At 49.1% G+C, this 23300-nt stretch overlaps 2 protein-coding genes and 1 long non-coding RNA gene across 5 annotated transcripts in view; 2 read left to right on the top strand and 1 right to left on the bottom strand.

Moving 5' to 3' along the window:
* Positions 1 to 1103: 1103 nt before the first annotated feature.
* On the top strand, positions 1104 to 10797 carry NDUFS7 (NADH:ubiquinone oxidoreductase core subunit S7). Its single transcript, XM_083421950.1, has 8 exons — positions 1104 to 1210; positions 3078 to 3114; positions 3650 to 3718; positions 5567 to 5687; positions 6848 to 7027; positions 8083 to 8129; positions 9074 to 9162; positions 10598 to 10797. The coding sequence occupies exons 1-8, from the start codon at positions 1195 to 1197 to the stop codon at positions 10693 to 10695; spliced, it is 657 nt and encodes a 218-aa protein (XP_083278076.1). The 5' UTR covers positions 1104 to 1194; the 3' UTR covers positions 10696 to 10797.
* Positions 10798 to 12683: 1886 nt separating this feature from the next.
* Positions 12684 to 13524, top strand: LOC310668679. Its single transcript, XR_014506787.1, has 2 exons — positions 12684 to 13124; positions 13374 to 13524. It is a non-coding gene; the product is annotated as an uncharacterized lncRNA (long non-coding RNA).
* The window catches only part of GAMT (guanidinoacetate N-methyltransferase), a 230584-nt gene continuing 220693 nt past the window's right edge, over positions 13410 to 23300 (bottom strand). For all 3 annotated transcript variants that reach the window (XM_083421896.1, XM_083421897.1, XM_083421898.1), the window contains exons 3-7: positions 19814 to 19959; positions 17491 to 17554; positions 16890 to 16957; positions 14514 to 14624; positions 13410 to 13763 (exon numbers count right to left, since the gene is read on the bottom strand). In XM_083421896.1, the coding sequence (XP_083278022.1) occupies positions 13626 to 13763; positions 14514 to 14624; positions 16890 to 16957; positions 17491 to 17554; positions 19814 to 19959 (527 nt within the window). In that variant the 3' untranslated portion in view covers positions 13410 to 13625. The remainder of the gene's footprint in view (positions 13764 to 14513; positions 14625 to 16889; positions 16958 to 17490; positions 17555 to 19813; positions 19960 to 23300) is intronic.

Below are 23300 nucleotides of genomic sequence, written 5' to 3'. Positions count from 1 at the left end.
TTTTATATGTTTATTTTATATATTAAAATCAATAAAAATTATATTTAAATATATATATAAATAATGATTTAGGCTAGCTGGCCTCCTCTGGTTGGTAGGAACAATAAAAACCTTCCTTTCACCTTGCACACAAAAGAGAAGCTGGCAATTCATGCTTTTGGGTTGTGCAATGCGGTTCCTCCTTCCTAAGTTCGGCGGTGGCAGCGAGAGAGGCAGCTGGGTCTCTGTGGCGCAATCGGTTAGCGCGTTCGGCTGTTAACCGAAAGGTTGGTGGTTCGAGCCCACCCAGGGACGCGGTGGGAAGCTTGCCTTTTTTTTAATATATATTCCTTTTAATTTTATTTTTGCAAAAATAAAATAGTAATGCAAGCTGGGGCGCGCGAGATTGCATCAAGGGAGGTTGCTGGGAATATGGATTGGTGGATGGAAAACTAGGGACGCTATAAAAAATATGTGTGTGCAAGAAAGGGCAAGGGAGCCTCTGCCAGGAACCAAGATGGCCGCGCCGGCAACAAAGCAGGAAGCAGTTATTTCAAGCACATTTTTATTTTTATTTTGTCTTTTTCTTTTTTCATTATCATTTTTCTTTTCTCTTTCTTAACTTTTTTTGTATTTTTCCCTCTCGACATTTGGATGCCGTGCTTAATTCTTGCTATCTCTGTCATTTTTAAAAAATGCAATAGAAAAAATAAAATAAAAAACAACTTCCCTAAGCCAGTTTGCTACTATACCTTGATTTCAAAGAGCTGCTGTATTTCAAGCACAATTTTATTTTTATTTTGTCTTTTTTATTATTATTTATCATTTTTCTTTTCTTTTTTGCATTTTCCTTCTGAACATTTGGATGCCATGCTTAATTCTTGCTTCCTCTGTCATTTAAAAAAATCCAATAGAAAAAAATAAAATAATAAAAATAATAAAAATAAAACAACTTCCCTAAGCCAGTTTGTTACTACAGTATAATGTATTTTTGACCTTGAAAAGGGAAGGCCTGCTATCCCTCCCCTTCGCCACTAGGTGGCAGCAGCAACAGCTGCAGCAGCAGCAGGCGGCGCCGCCAGGAGCCGGAAGCGGAACCTTTGCAGGGCGGAACTGTGGCGCCGGTGGCGTCGGTTCCCCACCCGGAGCCTTTAGGGAACAGGACCCGCCTGGCTCCGCCCAGGGAGGGAGAAGGTGGCTTGAAGGGCTGCAGAAATGGCGACTCTGGCAGGTGAGGTGGGGGCTGGGCTGGGTGGGTGGGGGGTATATTTTGGGGGGGTGGGCTTCCCCTGCTGGCTGACCCCCCCCCCAGGCCAGCAGGGGGGGCTCAAGGGACCAGGAACTCCCCCCTTCCAAACTTTAAAGGTCAGCAGCCTCAGATCTGCAGATGACACAACATTGATGGCAGAAAGTGAGGAGGAATTAAAGAACCTTTTAATGAGGGTGAAAGAGGAGAGCGCAAAATATGGTCTGAAGCTCAACATCAAAAAAACGAAGATCATGGCCACTGGTCACATCACCTCCTGGCAAATAGAAGGGGAAGAAATAGAGGCAGTGAGAGATTTTACTTTCTTGGGCTCCAGGATCACTGCAGATGGTGACAGCAGCCACGAAATTAAAAGACGCCTGCTTCTTGGGAGAAAAGCAATGACAAACCTAGACAGCATCTTAAAAAGTAGAGACATCACCTTGCCAACAAAGGGCCATATAGTTCAAGCTCTGGTTTTCCCAGTAGTGATGTATGGAAGTGAGAGCTGGACCATAAAGAAGGCTGATCGCCGAAGAATAGATGCTTTTGAATTCTGGTGCTGGAGGAGACTCTTGAGAGTCCCATGGACTGCAAGAAGATCCAACCTCTCCATTCTGAAGGAAATCAGCCCTGAGTGCTCACTGGAAGGACAGATCCTGAAGCTGAGGCTCCAAGACTTTGGCCACCTCAGGAGAAGAGAAGACTCCCTGGAAAAGACCCTGATGTTGGAAAAGATGGAGGGCGCAAGGAGAAGGGGACAACGGAGGACGAGATGGTGGGACAGTGTTCTCGAAGCTACCAGCATGAGTTTGACCAAACTGCGGGAGGCAGTGGAAGACAGGAGGGCCTGGCGTGCTCTGGTCCAGGGGGTTGCGAAGAGGCGGACACCACTAAACAACTCAACAACAACGTGTCTTGGTAATATGAGCCTTTCGCTAGGAAGCTGGAGATGGTCCCTCGGGTGACTGGAAAGTGGCGGGGATGTTGTCGGGCGAAGGCAAGTGGAACAGGTGCTCAGGCACAGAGCCCGGGCGCTGGATCTGTCCCTTAATTGCCTTCGGAAGCCAGCAAGCATAGGACAGTGCCTTATGCTCCCTCTGAACAAAAATGGTAGAATTGTATTTACAGTGCTACCTCAGGTTACATACGTTTCAGGTTACATACGCTTCAGGTTACATACGCTTCAGGTTACAGACTCTGCTAACCCAGAAATAGTGCTTCAGGTTAAGAACTTTGCTTCAGGATGAGAACAGAAATCGTGCGGCAGCAGCAGGAGGCCCCATTAGCTAAAGTGGTGCTTCAGGTTAAGAACAGTTTCAGGTTAAGAACGGACCTCCGGAATGAATTAAGTACTTAACCCGAGGTAACACTGTATTATTATTAATTTTTATTTGCACATTAAATGTTACACATAATGAACCACATTATTCTATTATAAAAAGAATCTACACGGAAAGAAAAAAGAAAGAAAAGACAAAGAATCTACACGAAAAGAAAAAAGAAAGAAAAGACAAAAACAAAAAAATTCAAATGAAAAAATCTTGTCAAAAACATGCAGCTGTTTAATAAATACAAACCATCATCGACGATATTCTAAACACATATTTCCAGTGAGAGATCCTTTTATCTTGACCTTATCTTTTTCTCCTCGCAACTCTCGCTTTCTTATCTGTACCTAATCTCTGGTTTTATTCCCTGATTTATTTGATGACTTCCTTCTACCTCTACGCAGTTCCTGATTTCTCATCTATTCAAGTCTCTGCGTCCATTTTTAGCTCTGCAAAAATCCATTTGTATGATCTCTGTGGAATTTAATCTGTGCTCAACTACGCTGTGGTTTTATTTCCAGCTTCCCGCGTTGCCCTGCGTGGCCTGTCCCTTTGGAGGTAAGTATGCCTAAGGCAATTCTCACTCTCTTAGAGAACACTGAGCCCAATTGTTTGATTATTTCGGCTCTTTAAAGGTAAAGGGACCCCTGACCATTAGGTCCAGTCGTGACCGACTCTGGGGTTGCGGCGCTCATCTCGCTTTACTGGCCGAGGGAGCCGGCGTACAGCTTCCGGGTCATGTGGCCAGCAGGACTAAGCCGCTTCTGGCGAACCAGAGCAGCGCATGGAAACGCCGTTTACCTTCCCGCTGGAGCGGTACCTATTGATCTACTTGCACTTTGAGGTGCTTTCGACCTGCTAGGTTGGCAGGAGCAGGGACTGAGCAACGGGAGCTCACCCCGTCGTGGGGATTCAAACCGCTGACCTTCTGATCGGCAAGCCCTAGGCTCTGTGGTTTAACCCACAGCGCCACCCGCGTCCCTCTGCCCCACTAAAGGAGGATGCTAATGTAACTTTGGGGTGGGGTGCTGATTTCGAGCGATGTGCACGAGCCCCACTTTGAGACCCACGACTTCTCGCTGTCTCCCAACAGGCCGCTCGCGGTGTCCAGCGCACCCGCTCGCTCGCTCCATCAGACGCCCGTGACGGACAGCACAGACAGGTAGGCCGAACCCCAAACACCCCCCTCGTCGCCGGGCAGCCAGGGGGGATTCTGTGAGGCAGGCGGAAAGCAGCTTTGAGAGCCGCTGCGGGGCAGCCACAAACCAGGGAGACCTCGCTTCCGATCGCCTCTCTTCGAGCCGGTTGCCCACCTCTCAGCTTAGCCTGCCTCATAGAATTGTAGCATTGGAAGGGGAACCCAGGGGTCATCCAGCCAAACCCGCAGCAATACAGGGGTTGCGGCAAAAGAATCCCTGACTCATGGCCTTCCAACCTCTGCTTAAAAAGGAGGAAGGAGAGTCCACCACCTTCTACGGGAGACTGGTCTGTTATCAAACAGCTCTTACTGTTTGATAGGGCCCTAAGGAAGTTACCGTATTTTTCGCTCTATAAGACGCACCAGACCACAAGGCGCACCTAGTTTTTGGAGGAGGAAAACAAGAAAAAAAATATTCTGAATCTCAGAAGCCAGAACAGCAAGAGGAATCACTGTACAGTGAAAGCAGCAATCCCTCTTGCTGTTCTGGCTTCTGGGATAGCTGCGCAGCCTGCATTCGCTCCATAAGACGCACACACATTTCCCCTTACTTTTTAGGAAGGAAAAAGTGAGTCTTATAGAGCAAAAAATACGGTAGATTGGCTTCAACAAGAGACAGGGCCTTTTCAACACTGGATCCGGCCCGGTGGAACGCTCTGCCTCATGAGACCAGGGCCCTGCAGGCTCTGATTTCTTTCCGCAGGGCCTGTGAGACAGAGTTGTTCCGCCTGGCCTTTGGCTTGGAGCCAATTTGATTCCCTCCCTCTTTTTCTTTTTTCTTTTCCTTCTCCTCCTGCGATGAGGCTACATTTCAATATTTTAATGTTTCAATATTTTAATGCTATATTTTAATTTTGTTTTTAAGTTGTAATCATTCAACTTGTTTTTATTATTGCTTGTAAGCCGCCCTGAGCCCGGCCCTGACTTGGGAGGGCGGGGTATAAATAAAAATTATTATTATTATTATTATTATTATTATTATTATTATTACCACTAGAATGTTTGAATCAGTTGGTTCGGGTCCTTGCTGGCTCCGTCTCCCATGGGACAACTGCCCTTCCAATATTTGATGACAGATCTCATATCTCATACGCTTCTCTAAGATTATTTACCGTATATTTTGCTGTATAAGACTCACTTTTTCCCTCCTAAAAAGTAAGGGGAAACGTGTGTGCATCTTATGGAGCGAATGCAGGCTGCGCAGCTATCCCAGAAGCCAGAACAGCAAGAGGGATTGCTGCTTTCACTGCGCAGCAATCCCTCTTGCTGTTCTGGCTTCTGAGATTCAGAATATTTTTTTTCTTGTTTTCCTCCTCCAAAAACTAGGTGCGTCTTGTGGTCTGGTGCGTTTTATAGAGCGAAAAATACGGTATATCCTGCTTTCCACTCATGTAGGTCTCAAAACGACCCCCAGCAACGATAACATATAAGCAATTTAAAACTCAGACATTTTTAAACACCAAGAATTTTATATCTCCACCCGAGAACATCTGAGATCCATCCAGGGCGGTGCAAAGGCCACTGGAAATTAAACAGTTTGACCGGGCATCTGAAACTCCAGTAGGGGTGGCGTCTCCTCGTTGGACTCGATGCCTAACTTGTCCCTGACTAACTTCTTGTGGGAGGGAGTTCCACAGGTCTGTGCAGCCGATACCGGAATTTGCACCCAGCTCTTGTTCATGCAGTCAGAAACCAGCACGGTTGGAGTGATAACAAGAGCCATGAAACTGGGTTCTAAGGGAGTCATCTAGCCCAACCCCCTGTGATTCCTCAGCAGGGAATGGCGCCCTGATGGTATCCTTTCCTCCGTAGTTCTGCTCAGCTTCAGCAGAAGAGCGCCAGCACCGTCGTTCAGAAGAAGTCGTACCTTCCTAGCAGCCGAGGGGAGTACGTCATCACCAAGCTAGACGACTTGATCAACTGGGCTCGGCGGGTGAGTGGCAGCTTTGCGAGGATTATTATTATTAAAGGGTAAAGATAAAGGGACCCCTGACCATTAGGTCCAGTCGTGGCCGACTCTGGGGTTGTGGCGCTCATCTCGCTTTACTGGCCGAGGGAGCAGGCGTACAGCTTCCGGGTCATGTGGCCAGCAGGACTGAGCCGCTTCTGGCAAACCAGAGCAGCGCACGGAAACGCCGTTTACCTTCCCGCCGGAGTGGTACCTATTTATCTACTTGCGCTGGTGTGCTCTCAAACTGCTAGGTGGGCAGGAGCAGGGACCGAGCAATGGGAGCTCACCCTGTTATTGTGGGGATTCGAACCGCCGACCTTCTGATTGGCAAGCACTAGGCTCTGTGGTTTAACCCACAGCGTCACCCACGTCCCTATTATTATTATTTTGTTTAATTGCTGCTAGAGACTTAGTCCATCCTGCCCGTAACATCTCCTGCAGGCCCTCAAGCCTTATATACCTGTGTTTTACCCCGAGCCACACTTTCCCAAATGCGGAAGCCGCAAAAACAAAAACGCAAAATAAATGGCGAAAACAGACACACCTCAGCGTAACACTCAAAACGGAGCGTGTTCGGCTTCCAAAAAATGTTCGCAAACCAGAACACCTACTTCCGGGTTTGCTAGTGTTTGAGTTCCAAGTTGTTTGAGAACCAAGGCATTTGAGAACCAAGGTACCACTGTATTAGCACCTACAATTCCTAATAGAAAAGCCTCTAGTTTTTAAAATAAAAGTTAGTGGCTCATAGGGATGCGGGTGGCGCTGTGGGTTAAACCACAGAGCCTAGGACTTGCCGATCAGAAGGTCGGCGGTTCGAATCCCCACAACAGGGTGAGCTCCCATTGCTCGGTCCCTGCTCCTGCCAACCTAGCAGTTCGAAAGCACACCAGTGCAAGTAGATAAATAGGTACCGCTCCGGCGGGAAGGTAAACGGCATTTCCATGCGCTGCTCTGGTTCGCCAGAAGCGGCTTAGTCCTGCTGGCCACATGAGCTGGAAGCTGTACGCCGGCTCCCTCGGCCAATAAAGTGAGATGAGCGCTGGAACCCCAGAGTCGGTCACGACTGGACCTAATGGTCAGGGGTCCCTTTACCTTTACCTCGCGGCTCATATCTCAATGCTGAGCATCTCCTCCGCCCACAGAGCTCCTTGTGGCCGATGACCTTCGGCTTGGCTTGCTGCGCCGTCGAGATGATGCACATGGCTGCCCCCCGCTACGACATGGACCGCTTCGGGGTGGTCTTCCGAGCCAGCCCCCGGCAAGCCGACGTCATGATCGTGGCGGGCACGCTCACCAATAAGATGGCACCTGCCCTTCGGAAGGTAGGCCGGGTGGAATCCAAGAGGCGGCACTTTCAGGGACAATGGGAGACATTGGTTTGGCCCGAGGGCCATATTCGCTTCTGGGGGGCCGCCTGCTGGCAGAGGGCAGGTCTAAAGGCGAAATGTTTTAAACAATTTAAAATTTTGGTTCCTCTTGTTTTGCTTCTGTTGGGGTTGGTAAAATGTTTAGTTGGGGCTGGTGGTTATATTAACTTGGGCATAACTGTAAACGGTTTAATAATAATAATAATAATAATAATAATAATAATATTACTATTACTATTATTATTATTTATTATTTCTGTCCCACCCCATCTGCCTGGGTTTCCCCAGCCACTCTGGGCAGCTTACAGCATATATAAAAACATAATACAGTGGTACCTCGGGTTAATTACTTAATTCGTTCTGGAGGTCCGTTCTTAACCTGAAACTGTTCTTAACCTGAAGCACCATTTTAGCTAATGGGGCTTTCCCGCTGCCGCTGTAGCACGATTTCTGTTCTTATCCTGAAGCAAAGTTCTTAACCTGAAGAACTATTTCTGGGTTAGCGGAGTGTGTAACCTGAAGCGTATGTAACCCAAGGTACCACTGTACAGATTATAAATAAACCAGTAAAACAATAGAAACTAATAATGATGATGGTATCCAGAAGGGAACACAGCCCTCAGGCAGAGTACAAAGTTTTAAAGGGCAGAAGCAATTATTATTGTTGTTGTTGTTGTTGTTGTTGTTGTTGTTGTTGTTATTATTATTATTAGTTTCTATTGATTTATTGGTTTGTTTATAATCTGTACAGCCGTACCTTTGATATTCTGTGAAATTTTTAATGTGTGTGGTTTTTTTGCGCGCGGGGTGGGTGTGTTGCTGTTTTAACAATTTATTTTGCGCTTCTATCTTGTGTTTCCACCCTGTGTGCCACCCCGAGATTGTAGGATGAAGGGCGGTGCACACATTCAATAGATAAAAATAAACTTGCTAAGCTTTGCAGATCCCAGGTCTCTGCAACTCATTTTGACTCCAGCATGCAAAACTCGTCGTCTTCTTTGTTTCGACAGGTGTATGACCAGATGCCTGAGCCACGCTACGTAGTCTCCATGGGGAGGTAAAGAAAAATGGAAATATTTCTTTCCTATTGTTGTCGGGGAAAGTGGGTGTACTTTGTACAGTGGTGCCTCGCAAGACAAAATTAATCCGTTCCGCGAGTCTATTCGTCTAGCGGTTTTTTCGTCTTGCGAAGCAAGCCCATTAGCGGATTAGTGCTATTAGCGGTTTAGCGGCTATTAAAGGCTTAGCGGATTAGCTGCTAAAAGGCTATTAGCGGTTTAGCGGCTTAGAAAAAGGGGCTGGGGAGCGGAAAAAAATCTCAAGACTCGCAAGACATTTTCGTCTTGCGAAGCAAGCCCATAGGGAAATTCGTCCTGTGAAGCGCATCGAAAAACGGAAAACCCTTTCATCTAGTGGGTTTTCCGTCTTGCGAGGCATTCGTCTTGCGGGGCACCACTGTAATCATTTTTCAAGCTTATAACCTTCGTTCATCTCCCTGCTGCTGGTTGTCGCCCGTGATTTGAACTCTAGGCTCTGACACGCTTTTGCTGCTGTCTCTACCGAATCTTTCCTCCTCCTGCAAACCGCACTCCCTGACGTTTCCGCGGAGGGGGAAACGTTTAAACCGACGTATCCCATAATCAGCAGTGCCACCTCTTGGGGGGGGGGCAGCCAAGGGTGTCAGAGGTGCAAATATAATAATCAGATTTCGAAAAGCTGGTATCATGGGATAAAGTCCATCCGTTTGGTTGAAATAATCAGATTTAAATAGTTTAAATGGGATTTTGAACACATGCAATCAACCACTCCTGTTGGAATTTCATCACGCTGTTATCGTCCTTTGTGGGCTGTGCAAACTGCTCTTCCGAATAACGTTTTTTTATAGGGTCGGGGGCACTGGGGGTGAGTTTGCGACACCAAAAAGATGGCTTAAATACTGAATAATACGTTCGCTAAAACACTGGACTGCCCTCCATTGTTTTTTTGTCCTGCTATTTTCAGCTGTGCTAACGGTGGCGGCTACTACCATTACTCTTACTCCGTGGTTCGTGGCTGCGACCGGATCGTGCCGGTGGACATCTACGTCCCAGGTAAACAAGACGACGTGTGTCACTGGGGGTTGGACTAGATGACCGCTGGGGGGCCCTTCCAACTCTGCGGTTCTCTGATTCTGCTAGCTGCCTCTCCTTGGCTGCTCTTCCCCAGCCTGCAGCCGCTTCAGACTCCCATCAGCCCAGGACATGGAGTCCAAAGTGGCTGGTGATGACTCTGGACTTGAGATCCGGCCTCCTTGCAGAGTCGTTTTGGACTCACAGCTATCCATGTAGGCGCAGGTCCATTCCGGTGGATCGGGCCCGTCCAGCATGGGTGGCCAACAGGATTCCCCCAAGGAAAGCCCACAAGCATGTTCTGAGCCCCAGAACAACTCTCTCCCTCTGTGGTTTGTAGCGACAGATATTCAGAAGCATTCACAGCTGTCCATCGAGGCGCAGGTCCATTCTGCGTCTAGGGCAGCTGTCTACCAGCTCCATCTGGTATGCAGGATGAAACCCTCCCTGCCCGTAGACTGTCTGGCCAGAGTGGTGCATGCTCTGGTTATCTCCCGCTTGGACTACTGCCATGCACTCTCCGTGGGGCTACCTTTGAAGGTGACCCGGAAACGACAACTAATCCAGAATGCGGCAGCTGGACTGGGGACTGGGAGTGGCCACCAAGACCATATAACACCAGTCCTGAAAGACCTACACTGGCTCCCAGGACATTTCCAAGCACAATTCAAAGCGTTGGTGCTGACCTTGAAAGCCCTAAACGGCCCAGTATCCCTGAAGGAGCGTCTCCACCCCCATCGTCCACCCTGGACACTGAGGTCCAGCTCCGAGGACCTTCTGGCAGTTCCCTCCCTGTGAGTTGTGAGGTTACAGTAGTACCTTGGGTTAAGTACTTAATTTGTTCCGGAGGTCCGTTCTTAAACTGAAACTGTTCTTAACCTGAAGCACCACTTTAGCTAATGGGGCCTCCTGCTGCTGCTACTGTGCCGCCAGAACACAATTTCTGTTCTCATCCTGAAGCAAAGTTCTTAACCCGTAGTACTATTTCTGGGTTAGCGGAGTCTGTAACCTGAAGCATATGTAACCCGAGGTACCACTGTACAGGGAACCTGACAGAGGGCCTTCTCGGTGGTGGTGCCCGCCCTGTGGAACGCCCTCCCATCAGATGTCAAGGAAATAAACAACTATCTGACTTTTAGAAGACATCTGAAGGCAGCCCTGTTTAGGGAGGTTTTTATTGTTTGATGTTTCATAATTTGCTGGGAGCCACCCAGAGTGGCCGGGGCAACCCAGTCAGATGTACTGCATATAAAAAAACAGATCATTATTGCTATTGTTATCCCTTAGGGGCTTGGGCTAAGGATACTTTCCAACTTTACGGTTCTATTATCATTATGCAATACAAGGAGGTTCCGGCCTGGACAACCGCCTTGCCTCTGCCCTGTGATGGTCTGACTGCGAACCCCCTTCTTCGCAGGTTGCCCCCCCACAGCCGAAGCTCTTCTCTACGGGATTCTGCAGCTGCAGCGCAAGATCAAGCGGGAAAAACGACTCCAGATTTGGTACCGGAAGTAGCAACGGCACGTCGGCTGGCGGGCCCGAAAATGACGGTGGCGCCCGTGGTTTAGCGCATTTTGCACACAGCTTTCTCTACAAGTTTGCAATTATATATAGAGAGTACATTGGTTTGGTGGCCTGTCTCTTTTCACAATCAAGGGCTTCTCACAGGGAGGGAACCGCCAGAAGGCCCTCGGGAGATGGACCCCGGTGTCCGGGCTGGCCGATGGGGGTGGAGACGCTCCTTCAGGTCTACTGGGCCGTTTAGGGCTTTGAAGGTCAACACCAACACTTTGAATTGTGCTCGGAAATGTACTGGGAGCCAGTGAAGATCTTTCAGGACCGGTGTTATGTGGTCTCGGCAGCCATTCCCAGTCACCAGTCTAGCTGCTGCATTCTGGATTAGTTGTAGTTTCTGGGTCACCTTCAAAGGTTTGAGGCATACAGTGGTACCTCGGGTTAAGTACTTAATTCGTTCCAGAGGTCCGTTCTTAACCTGAAACTGTTCTTAACCTGAAGCACCACTTTAGCTAATGGGGCCTCCTGCTGCTGCCGCACCACCAGAGCACAATTTCTGTTCTCATCCTGAAGCAAAGTTCTTAACCTGAAGCACTATTTCTGGGTTAGCTGAGCCTGTAACCTGAAGCGTATGTAACCTGAGGTACCACTGTATTACCATCATGAGGGCTACCAGCCTGAGTTTGACCAAACTGCGGGAGGCAGGGGAAGACAGGAGTGCCTGGTGTGCTCTGGTCCACAGGGTCACGAAGTGTCGGACACAACTAAACAACACCATCAGGGGGACTAGAAGCTTTTCTTTTTAAAAGCTGAAGTTGCGGTTCAGGCAACGCTAACACACACACACCCCATTCAAACATTTTGCAACTGGTGACTACGGGCCAGTCGCTAGCTCTCTGCCTAACCAACCTCTCACGTTTTTTGTGAAGATTAAATGAGGGAGGGGAGAACTAAACACATCGAGTCGAGCTCCTTTGTTAGGAATAAGTTGGGATATACCACATTTTTTGCTCTATAAGACGCACCAGACCACAAGACGCACCTAGTTTTTGGAGGAGGAAAACAAGAGAAAAAAGAATTCTGCATCTCAGAAGCCAGAACAACAAGAGGGATTGCTGTGCAGCGAAAGCAGCAATCCCTCTTGCTGTTCTGGCTTCTGGGATAGCTGCGCAGCCTGCATTCGCTCCATAAGACGCACACACATTTCCCCTTACTTTTTAGGAGGGGAAAAGTGAGTCTTAGAGAGCAAAAAATACGGTAAATGTGAAACTGCGATAGCAAGAGCGGGATGAGACCCAGCGTCGTTCGGGTCGACTTCCGGAAGGCAGCCTGTTTGCTCAGGGGATAAAAGTTTGGGCTTTGGAGGCAGGAAGGTGGGTGTAAAAAAGACCTCTGTTTGGAGAGCTGCTGCCAGACAGAGTAGTCCTCAGCAGGCTGCATGGACCAATCGTCCGCCTTTAGAGCAGGGGTCGGCAAGGTTTATCTTGCGTGGGCCAGATTGGTCCCGCTTGTGATTTCCGGCGTTTGCACAGACGCGATTTCCGGCGCCGCAGAAGCTAGTTTAGCTCGCACCGCACCGCGCTGTGCTAATTTAGCGCAGCACACCAGCAGGCAGCTCAGTTCGGGGGCCGGTCAAACGACATCCGGCCAGTGGGCCTTAGGTTGCTGACCCCTGCTTTAGAGCCTTGTTACAGCGAGCGGTGCTGTGGGTTAAACCACAGAGCCTAGGACTTGCCGATCAGAAGGTCGGCGGTTTGAATCCCCGCAATGACGGGGTGAGCTCCTGTTGCTCAGTCCCTGCTCCTGCCAACCTAGCAGTTCGAAAGCACACCAGTGCAAGTAGATATATAGGTACCGCTCTGGTGGGAAGGTAAACGGCATTTACGTGTGCTGCGCTGGCTCACCGGAAGCGGCTTAGTCCTGCTGGCCACATGACCCGGAAGCTGTACGCCGGCTCCCTCGGCCACTAAAGCAAGATGAGCGCCGCAACCCCAGAGTCGGCCACGACTGGACCTAATGGTCAGGGGTCCCTTTACCTTTACTACAGCAACAGAAGATAGGCTGGTGACTTATATGTAGCCAGACTACTGATCCATCCGGCTTAGTACGGTCTACACTGGCTGGTAGCCGTTCTCCCGCATGGAGATGTCGGGGATGTAACCCGGCGCCTTCCACAGGCCACACTGGTGCTGAGCTGAAAAGTCATGTCCCTAGTCCTCATGGTTCTGAATGGAAAAGCAAATTTGAACAGGAGTCAGCCTGTTACCAAATCAGACCAGAAGCCCATCTCTCTACAAGGGCCGGCAGGGGCTGTGTGGGGTCTTGCAGGCAGAGAAGGGTCTACCGCAGCCCTGCTTATGGAGACGCCACCGGAGGGATCGATCCACAGACCTTCTACATGCATCGCTCGGCGCCAAGCTGCCGCCAGTGTGGTGTAGTGGTTAAGAGTGGCAGACTCGTAATCTGGTGAACCAGGTTCGATTCCCTGCTCCTCCACCTGCAGCTGCTGGGTGACCTTGGGCCAGTCACGCTTCTCTGAAGTCTCTCAGCCTCACTCACCTCACAGAGTGTTTGTTGTGGGGAAAGAAGGGAAAGGAGAACGTTAGCCGCTTTGAGACTCCTGTGGGTAGTGATAAAGTGGGATATCAAATCCAAACTCCTCCTTCTCCTACACCCAGTTTGCCGTTCGGCAGAGATGAAAGGAGACAAGGCAATGTGGAAAAGAATTCTCTTGATCGACAGAACAGACTGCAATTTTTTTGGCTAAAGGGCTCGTGTCCATGTGCCCGGAGGCTCGAAAAACGAGAGGCCGCCTCCCTCCCCGATTTCTGTTTGGCCGCAAAAGAGCGGACCGTCTCGGCTGCTCCTGCTGCGGTCAGCATGCCCTTCCTCAGAGAGCTAGCCGGTGGTGGGGGAACGGGCTGACAGCTCTACTTGATGAGGGCGGGAGTGATCATTTTGGGGAAGGAGTAGTATCTGCAGTCAGACGGAGGGACGAGGTCCATGACGGCTGTGTGGATGTTCTCCTTCTTGAAACCGGCCTCCACCAGGTGCTCCACCTGCGTTTCCTAAAATGCGGGAGGAAAGCGCCTTGAGGAGACTTTAAACCCACCACACAAGACACGCGGTTGTAAAGAACCAGCAATTTGAACGCGCTATGAACATCCGACACCAGAGGGTGCCAGAGAGCAGAGAATTTTAAAACACAGTTTTCCTTGGGGTTTTTTTTTTCGTATAACGATCCAAGGAAGAGGAATGGCGACGAGAGCCGTTTAAATCTATGGGGTGGGTCTATTAGGACCCTCGTACCTACAGGACCGCCTCTCCTGGTATGTCCCACAGAGAAATTTACGGCCTGCAAATAAAAACATCCTGAAGATCCCAGGCCACAGAGAGGTTAGGCTGGCCTCAACTAGAGCCAGGGCTTTCTCGGCCGCGGCTCCAATCTGGTGGAACGCTCTGTCACAAGTGACTAGGGCTCTGCGGGACTTGGCATCTTTCCGCAGGGCCTGCAAGACAGAGCTGTTCCACCAGGCCTTTGGTCAGGGCGCAGCCTGACCCCCTCCTCTGGCAATCTGCACAGAATTTTGCTTAATGGTTGCCATCAATTTGATTTTAATTAATTTTATAATGAATGTTTTTAGAATGTTGGATTATTTTGATTGTTGTTAGCCGCCCTGAGCCCAGCTTCGGCTGGGGAGGGCGGGATATAAATAAAAATTTATTATTACTTGCGGGAGCCAGACTAGAATTCGCACGGACGCAGAGCTCTTGTTCCCTGGCCTCCACCCGCCTGCAAAGCCCTCCCTCGCCCTCACCTGAAACATCTTCTCGATGTCCGAATACTTGTTCTTGAGGAGGTCTCCCCAAGAGGTCAGGTTGCAGTAGGTGAGGACACCTCCGGGCTTCAGAAGGCGGTAAGCATGGCCCTGCAGGAAAGTGGGGAGGGATGGGAGTTATGGCAGACTTTGTGGGGCTCTTTCCCCCCAGGACGCTTTGCTGGGGATTTTTGTCCTGGAAAGGTTGGGGGTCCCTGCTGGTTGCATCCCCGTATCTGAAGTTAGGAATGTTATAAGAAAAAAAGCCCTGCTCCTTTTCCCTTATGGGGTACCCAAGAGCCTATACAGAGTCCTTTTGTAGGTTCTCTGTTGGTAAAAGGACCCCTGACCATTAGGTCCAGTTGTGACAGACTCCGGGGTTGAGGCGCTCATCTCACTTTACTGGCCGAGGGAGCCGGTGTACAGTTTCCGGGTCATGTGGCCAGCAGGACTAAGCCGCTTCTAGTGAACCAGAGCAGCACATGGAAATGCCGTTTACCTTCCTGCCGGAGCAGTACCTATTTTATCTACTTGCACTTTGACGTGCTTTCGAACTGCTAGGTTGGCAGGAGCAGGGACTGAGCAACGGGAGCTCACCCCGTCACCGGGAATTCGAACCGCCGACCTTCTGATCGGCAAGCACTAGGCTCTGTGGTTTAACCCACAGCACCACCCGCGTCCCTTAACCGCGTCTGTTGGTAGGAGAAAATAAAAGAGGCAAACCAGAGCATATTGAGAAGCAAAGCAGCTAGTAAGCCTGATCTTTTATTAAGGCTGTTGCAACAGGGAGAGAGGTGGAGGACCCCCTTTGTCCTAAGGTGTGCAAAGCCCTTATATAGACTTTTGCACTGCCCACCCTGGAACCCAAGACCGCCCCTCCATACATCATACATACATCACGGAAGGGGTGTAGCCCAAGCCCAACCCCCAGTACATCAGAGAAGAGGCGGACTACAACCTGTCTGCCAGGTTACCTGATTGAATTACCTGGGCATGCTGGCCACTCTTTTGTTATGATCATAGAATCATAGACTCATAGAGTTGGAAGAGACCACAAGGGCCATCGAGTCCAACCCCCTGCCAAGCAGGAAACACCATCAGAGCACTCCTGACATATGGTTGTCAAGCCTCTGCTTAAAGACCTTCAAAGAAGGAGACTCCACCACACTCCTTGGCAGCAAATTCCACTGTCAAACAGCTCTTACTGTCAGGAAGTTCTTCCTAATGTTTAGGTGGAATCTTCTTTCTTGTAGTTTGGATCCATTGCTCCGTGTCCGCTTCTCTGGAGCAGCAGAAAACAACCTTTCTCCCTCCTCTAGGTGACATCCTTTTATATATTTGAACATGGCTATCATATCACCCCTTAACTTCCTCTTCTCCAGGCTAAACATGCCCAGCTCCCTTAGCCGTTCCTCATAAGGCATCGTTTCCAGGCCTTTGACCATTTTGGTTGCCCTCCTCTGGACTACTCAGTTCCTGAATCCAGGTCACAGGCTCAACCTATTCATACCTTAAATGTGCCTTGAGACAGGATTTGTGAGCAAAGAGACAGAGGGGAGGCTCCTCATTTCCTTTGACCTTGCAGAGAAATATCTGAGGTCATTTGGGAGAGACAAAATGGATTCAGAACTTTTTTCTGTACTGTATTAAATTTAGAAGATCTGGCAGCCACGATTTAAGACTTTCGAAAAGAAAGGACAATAAACGAAAAACAGATTAAAACTCGCATCACGTGATTTCAGCCAGTGCCGGATTTACGTATAAGCCAAACAAGCGATAGCTTAGGGCCCCGCTCTCTTGGAGACCCCCCAAAATATAATTCTTCTTAATTGTATTTCAGTTCAACAATTATGTGCAAATGGCTTCAGATACCTGTTAGGTCCATAAATTACCTTATAGCATGTATTCAACACAAAAAAGAGCGACAATTTGTTGTTGACAAAGGACAGCTGGGCGTATAAAGGGGCCCATTACCCCTTTATAGGGGGACGCGGGTGGCGCTGTGGGTTAAAGCCTCAGCGCCTAGGGCTTGCCGATCGTAAAGTCGGCGGTTCGAATTCCCGTGGCGGGGTGCGCTCCCGCTGTTCGGTCCCAGCGCCTGCCAACCTAGCAGTTCGAAAGCACTCTGGGGTGCAAGTAGATAAATAGGGACCGCTTACCAGCGGGAAGGTAAACGGCGTTTCTGTGTGCGGCTCTGGCTCGCCAGAGCAGCGATGTCACGCTGGCCACGTGACCCGGAAGTGTCTTCGGACAGCGCTGGCCCCCGGCCTCTTGAGTGAGATGGGCGCACAACCCTAGAGTCTGTCAAGACTGGCCCGTATGGGCAGGGGTACCTTTACCTTTACCTTGCTTTTTGCGACTGCCGTCACGCCTTACCTTGATGAAGCTGAACTGGTGAGTGTGCCAGGTTTCAGCTGAGAGAGGGTACGTGTCGTAGAGGATTCCTGGAGGTTGCAGGAAAGAAACAGGAAAACAGAAAAGGTTACTTTGCCAACTTAGGAGTCTCCCGCACCTCCTAAAGCAGGGGTCTGCAACCTGCGGCTCCAGAGCCGCATGTGGCTCTTTTACACCTTTGCCGCGGCTCCGGGGCGGATACTAGCGAGGGGAGGAGGCGCATTGTGCGCCCCGACACTCCCCACTGTGGCGGGCTCTGTACTGGCTGTGACGTCGCATGGGGGCGGGGCGTGCGTTACTATTGCCTAATTCTGGAATTCAAAAGCATTTCTCCCTCCAACCAGGAGGCAGAACATAGATTCCATTGATGGCCTTTCCCCTCCATGAATTTGTCTAATCCCCTTCTAAAGCCATCCAAGTTGGCCCTGATTGCCTACTGTGGCAGGGAGTTCCACAGTTTGCACGGGGCGAAGAACGGCTTTATTTGACCCGTCCTGAGCCTGTTCAGCTTAACTGGACGCCCACCAGTTGTGGCGTCCTGAAAGAAAGGGAGGAAACCTTTTTAATCGGGTCTCTTGCTTACCGTTGAAATGTTCTTCGGGCAGGGTGGGGACGACGTCCTCCCACAACCCCTTCAAAGGGACGACCTTGGGACCAGAGCAGAGGAGAGGAGGTTAATGACTGACCACTCAACTGACTCAGCAGCTGGGAATCGGCTCTGAAAAGTTTGACCAACTCCTCTCGGTTTGCAGTTTAACCTGGTTTGGTTCTTTGGGTCAGAGAGGGGCTGTTGGAGAGCAAAGAAGACTCAAAAGAAGAAATAAAATTGAAGCAGAAAAACATTATTAAAATTTGTACCTTGGTTTTCGAACGTTCCTTGGTTCCTGAACGTTTTGGCTCCCGAACGCCGCAAACCCGGAAGTGACTGTTCCGGTTTGTGAACTATATTTTGGAAGCCAGATGTCCAATCGGCTGCAGGAGATTCCTGCAGCCAATCGGAAACCGCGCTTGGGTTTCCGAACATTTTGGGCTTCCGGAAAGGATTCTGTTTGACTTCCAAGGTACAACAGTACTGCCACTAATCCGCAAATTCAATCCCAGGCTTCTTGGTAGGGGGTGTGCCAGCCCCTCCCGGAATCGCGCCTACATTGCAAACTTTAAACCGCTTCGTCTTTTGCAGGTCAGGCCTGGGTGCGAGGGTGCGTGGGAAAGAATGGATCCTATAAGGGCTTTTCCCCCTCTAGACACAAACCTTGAAAAACCACTCTGAGTTTTTAAAATGAACCATGGAAAGGGAAGAAGGGAAGTTGTTCGATATTTCAAAGTAAAATGCTTATTTCAGATCGCAAAATTGAAAGTTTTATGAAAATCATCAAAAGGAAGAGAACCACTCTGAGCAGTGGCGAAGCGTGGGGGGTGTAGGGGTAGCCGGCCGCACCGGGCGCAACATCTGGGGGGGGGGCGTGCTCGCACTCGCAGCTCTCTGCCCCTACCTGGCCCACTCACTCTCTCTCACTGCAGTGCTGGCTGTGCAAATCCGATCCGAGCCGCCGGGTCGCCGCCCACTGTGGAGGGGATGGTGCCAGGCGTGCGGTGCGGTGCGGAGAGAGAGAGAGAGACTATCTGGGGGAGGGACAGTGCAGCGGGGGGGGGGCGCAAATTACTTGCCTTGCCCCAGGTGCTGACAACCCACGCTACGCCACTGACTCTGAGTTATGTAGCTTCTGACTAAACCCGAGGAAGGATATACTGGGTGTGAGAGCCGTCCTGTCCGTGGAATGGGCCCCCTCAGAAGGTGGTGGGCTCCCCTTCTTTGGATGGTTTTAATATATCCTTAAAACAGCAATGACTCCCCTTCTTCTCTTTCCATGGTTCATTCTGCACATCATAAATCCCTGCATATTTTACAGAAAACTATACCATTCAGTATTCCATTATTCCATCAGACTATTTGCACTGTTGAATTTATCTCAGTGCTACCAACATTTTCAGGTGTACACAATTATTACCCATATATTCAATAAACGTTTTAAGGATGTTTCAAGTTGTAAAACAGAAAATTTTACAACTTGAAACATTCATTTTAACATCCTTAAAACGTTTATTGAATATATGGGTCATACCGTATTTTTTGCTCTATAAGACTCACTTTTCCCCTCCTGAAAAGTAAGGGGAAATGTGTGTGCATCTTATGGAGCGAATGCAGGCTGCGCAGCTATCCCAGAAGCCAGAACAGCAAGAGGGATTGCTGCTTTCACTGCGCAGCGATCCCTCTTGCTGTTGTGGCTTCTGAGATTCAGAATTTTTGTTTTCTTGTTTCCCTCCTCCAAAAACTAGGTGTGTCTTGTGGTCTGGTGAGTCTTATAGAGCGAAAAATACGGTGCTTGTGTATACCTGAAAATATGTATATATATAGAGAGAGAGAGAGTACAGTGGTGCCCCGCAAGACGAATGCCTCGCAAGACGGAAAACCCGCTAGACGAAAGGGTTTTCCATTTTGGAGGTGCTTCGCAGGACAAATTTGCTATGGGCTTGCTTTGCAAGACGAAAATGTATTGCGATTCCTGGGGGTTTTTTTCCGCTTCCCACCCCCTTTTTCTAAGGCACTAAGCTGCTAATAGCCTTTTAGCAGCTAATCCGCTAATCCCTTAAGCCTTTAATAGCCTTGAATAGCCGCTAAACCGCTAATAGGGCTAATCCGCTAATGGGCTTGCTTCGCAAAACGAAAAAACCTCTAGACGAAGAGACTCACGGAATGGATTCTTTTCGTCTTGCGAGGCACCACTGTATATGTATATGTATATGTATATGTATATGTATATGTATATGTATATGTGTGTGTGTATATATACACACACACACACCCCTCTATGACCTGATTCAGCCTTAGGGCTCTTCTGACATACCTTGTGAGGCTGTGTTTTCGCCCACTCCTTCAGCCGCTGGAAGACACCCTCATTGCACTCGATGATCCAGTGTTCCTCGATGTTGAACTCCTCGATTTTGGTGGCGGCGATCGCCATGCCGAAACCCACCTCCAGCACCCGGCCCCCTGAGTGCGACACACAACAGCAAGGAGGTCCGGTTAGCGGCCGTGACTCTTTGAGCGGACTAAGGAGACGGATCGAGGGTTAAATCTGCAGAGGGACATTAAAACCTCCTTTCCCACCTATGTGTGGGAGAAATAGAAAAAGTGAATGGGCTGCGAAGCCTTTTCAGTAGAGTCAAAGGCTCTTACATTTTGCAGCCTGCTAAAGCGCAGGAATAAGGCAATTGCGGCTTTTAATGCCTTTTCTTTGGGGTCTGCTGACCCTCCCCCTTTCACCCCCGTTGCATAGAATGAAGCACACTTTAAGTAAGATAAACAAACCCAGCCAGATGGGCGGGGTATCAATAATAAAATTGTTGTTGTTGAACAAAAAGTTTACTTACGATTCAATGCAGGCAGCAAGTGCAGTACGAGCAAAAAAAAAGTCTTGGGTCCGAAATTCAAAAGTCGGCTTCTAAATTGGCTGCCCACCCCCCAACACATGCCTGATCAGTCTGGAAGCAGGGGTGCCAATTTGAATAAAATATTGGAGAGGCCCAGGAAAGACCTGCCCCGCATAATCAATCACAAGATGCGGAGCACGGACACCATTTGAATGGCATTGCCTATCATCGGGGGGAGGGGAGCATGCCCCCCTTAAATATTGCCAGAGACAAAAGTGCGTGTGTTGGCCTTCTGGATAAACACGAAAAGGCCAGGGTTCACTGTTAACATATAAAGATACTGTATGAAAATTCTAGATTTTTTTTGCTCTATCCAAGAGAATCATTCTTCCGTTAGACTTATATTCCACGTCTCAGCCTGCAGCTGTCGGGAAAAGCCCGACCCCTGAATCGAACCCACAGACAAGCGTTTTTTTTAAAGGGGGAGATAGTTTGCAGAGTGGCTATTCTTAACTCTGCTGCAACACAAGGAGGTCTCAGGCAGGAAGACTTGGGGTGAGGGGCGGAAAAGGCTAAAGCACATTCCTTCACTGCTGCGCCCACGTCCAATACCGTATTTTTCGTTCTATAAGACACACCAGACCACAAGACGCGCCTAGTTTTTGGAGGAGGAAAACAAGGAAAAAAATATTCTAAATCTCAGAAGCCAGAACAGCAAGAGGGATCGCTGTGCAGTGAAAGCAGCAATCCCTCTTGCTGTTCTGGCTTCTGGGATAGCTGCGCAGCCTGCATTTGCTCCATAAGACGCACACACATTTCCCCTTACTTTTTAGGAGGGGAAAAGTGAGTCTTATAGAGCAAAAAATACGATAATCCCTGGAATGTTAGCTAAAGGGTGCTGGAAGTTGTAGCTCAAAACCACTAGAATTGCCTATATTACGCAAATCCACTTGAAAAAAAACACGTAGAGGTAATTGGCTGTATATTAACAATTGTCATTTACTAGAAGCTACTTCTCAAAATTATAGGGATGCGGGTGGCGCTGTGGGTTAAACCACAGAGCCTAGGACTTGCCGATCAGAAGGTCAGTGGTTCGAATCCCCGCGACAGGGTGAGCTCCCGTTGCTCGGTCCCTGCTCCTGCCAACCTAGCAGTTCGAAAGCATGTCAAAGTGCAAGTAGATAAATAGGTACCACTCCAGCAGAAAGGTAAACGGCATTTCCGTGCACTGCTCTGGTTCGCCAGAAGCGGCTTAGTCCTGCTGGCCACATGACCCGGAAGCTGTACGTCGGCTCCCTCGGCCAGTAAAGCGAGATGAGCGCCGCAACCCCAGAGTCGGCCACGACTGGACCTAATGGTCAGGGGTCCCTTTACCTTTACTTCTCAAAATTAGATGCAGCTTCTCATAACGTCAAAGTCAGCATCGTGACATAACATATTAAAATGTAGCTTGTTCAGTTAGCCACCATGTCCAGTATGTACAAAATGCAATTCCTATTTTGTCAGTCTAATTTCTTCATCTTCTCTTGTATTTTTCTGTCTGGTGTATTCCTTAGAAGAGTACCATGAAATAGTCTTGTAAGTGTCAAATGAATATGATAAGGTTGGTAGATTTAAGACACTGGCACTGGAGGCACAGGTAGACAAGAGAAGGATTTCTGGATATTCCCCTGTTTCGCCCCAAGGGGCTTCATCAGCTGTGCGTGGATCCAAATCATATAAACACAGACAAGTTTTATGTCTCTTTGGGAGTTGTAGCACTGCAGGGCAAACTATATTTTCTGAGAATCCTCTGGAAAAACAATCTCTCAAAGGACCTGTTGACGGCATTTTACCATTGCACTGTGGAGAGCGTATTAACTTACGGTCTGTGTGTGTGGTTTGGGAGCTGCACGGTCAGGGGAAAAACAATGCTGTCCAGGGTTGTAAAGACTGCGGAGAGAATAATTGGGTGCCCTCTTCCCACCTTGGATCAAATCTACGCTTCCAGGTGCCATAAGAAAACGGCAGAGATAGCGCAGGATAGTACGCACCCCGGAAATGATCTCTTTCAGCTTCTGCCTTCTGGAAGAAGGTATAGGGTTATAAAGGCCAGGACTAGCCGCCTGAGAAACAGTTTCTACGCAAATGCAATTCTGGTTCTAAAAACAGCATAAGAAGTCTCTATAGTATAGTGTTTTCTAAAATGGGGTTTCAGAGTTTTTAGGGGTTTTTGAATGTTTTATGTAGTTTTTCAGTTTCATTGTTCTGCATAGGACAATGACAATAAAGATATTGTATATCGTATAGTTCCCGGGGGTTTTCTTTTCCCCTTGGGTGGGAGCGGAATGTGCTTTAGGGTGTCGGTGCAGCCAGAGAGGGAATGTGTTGCCGCCAACGCTAGCCCTACTCGGAGGAGACCCGCTGAAATTAATGGGCCTGACGAACTTCGGAGCATTCCTTCCAACGGGTCTACTCTAGGGCAGAGGTTATAGCTGGGTAGAACCCAGAGTCTTTCAGACAAGGAGTAGCTTAGGATAGGCTGGCAACGTTGAACCAGAAAGGGAACGTAGGAGAGCCTGGCTGCAGCATCGAGCCAAAGGGAGCCCCCTGGCTTCATCACCCTATTATCACGGGGGGCCGCAAGCACAAGAACAACTCTCCCTTCCTGCGGTTTCCAGCAACTGGTATTCGGACACATTACCACCTCCTTACTGTGGCAGGGAGTTCCGTAGTCCAACCCTGAGCTGTCTTTTCTTCCGCCTTTCCCGAATCTTGCAATATTCAGCTTTGTGGGATGTCCACCAGTTCTGGCCGCTACCGCGAAAGCGGGGAATTTGGACTACGGCAGCAATACCCCTTGAAGGTAGGCTTGCCTACAAACCTCCAACGACCACAACATTGCGATTTAGCGTGTCAGGCTGGCACCGGGTTCCTTTCTCCCAACACTTGGCCCTGAAGCGAACTGGGCTACCTTGCAAG

This window comes from Podarcis tiliguerta, assembly GCF_965153285.1.
Source record: "Podarcis tiliguerta genome assembly, chromosome: 18".
Lineage (NCBI taxonomy): Eukaryota > Metazoa > Chordata > Lepidosauria > Squamata > Lacertidae > Podarcis > Podarcis tiliguerta.
The sequence above is the reverse complement of the archived record's forward strand: the minus strand, read 5'-3'. Positions and strand labels throughout refer to the sequence as shown.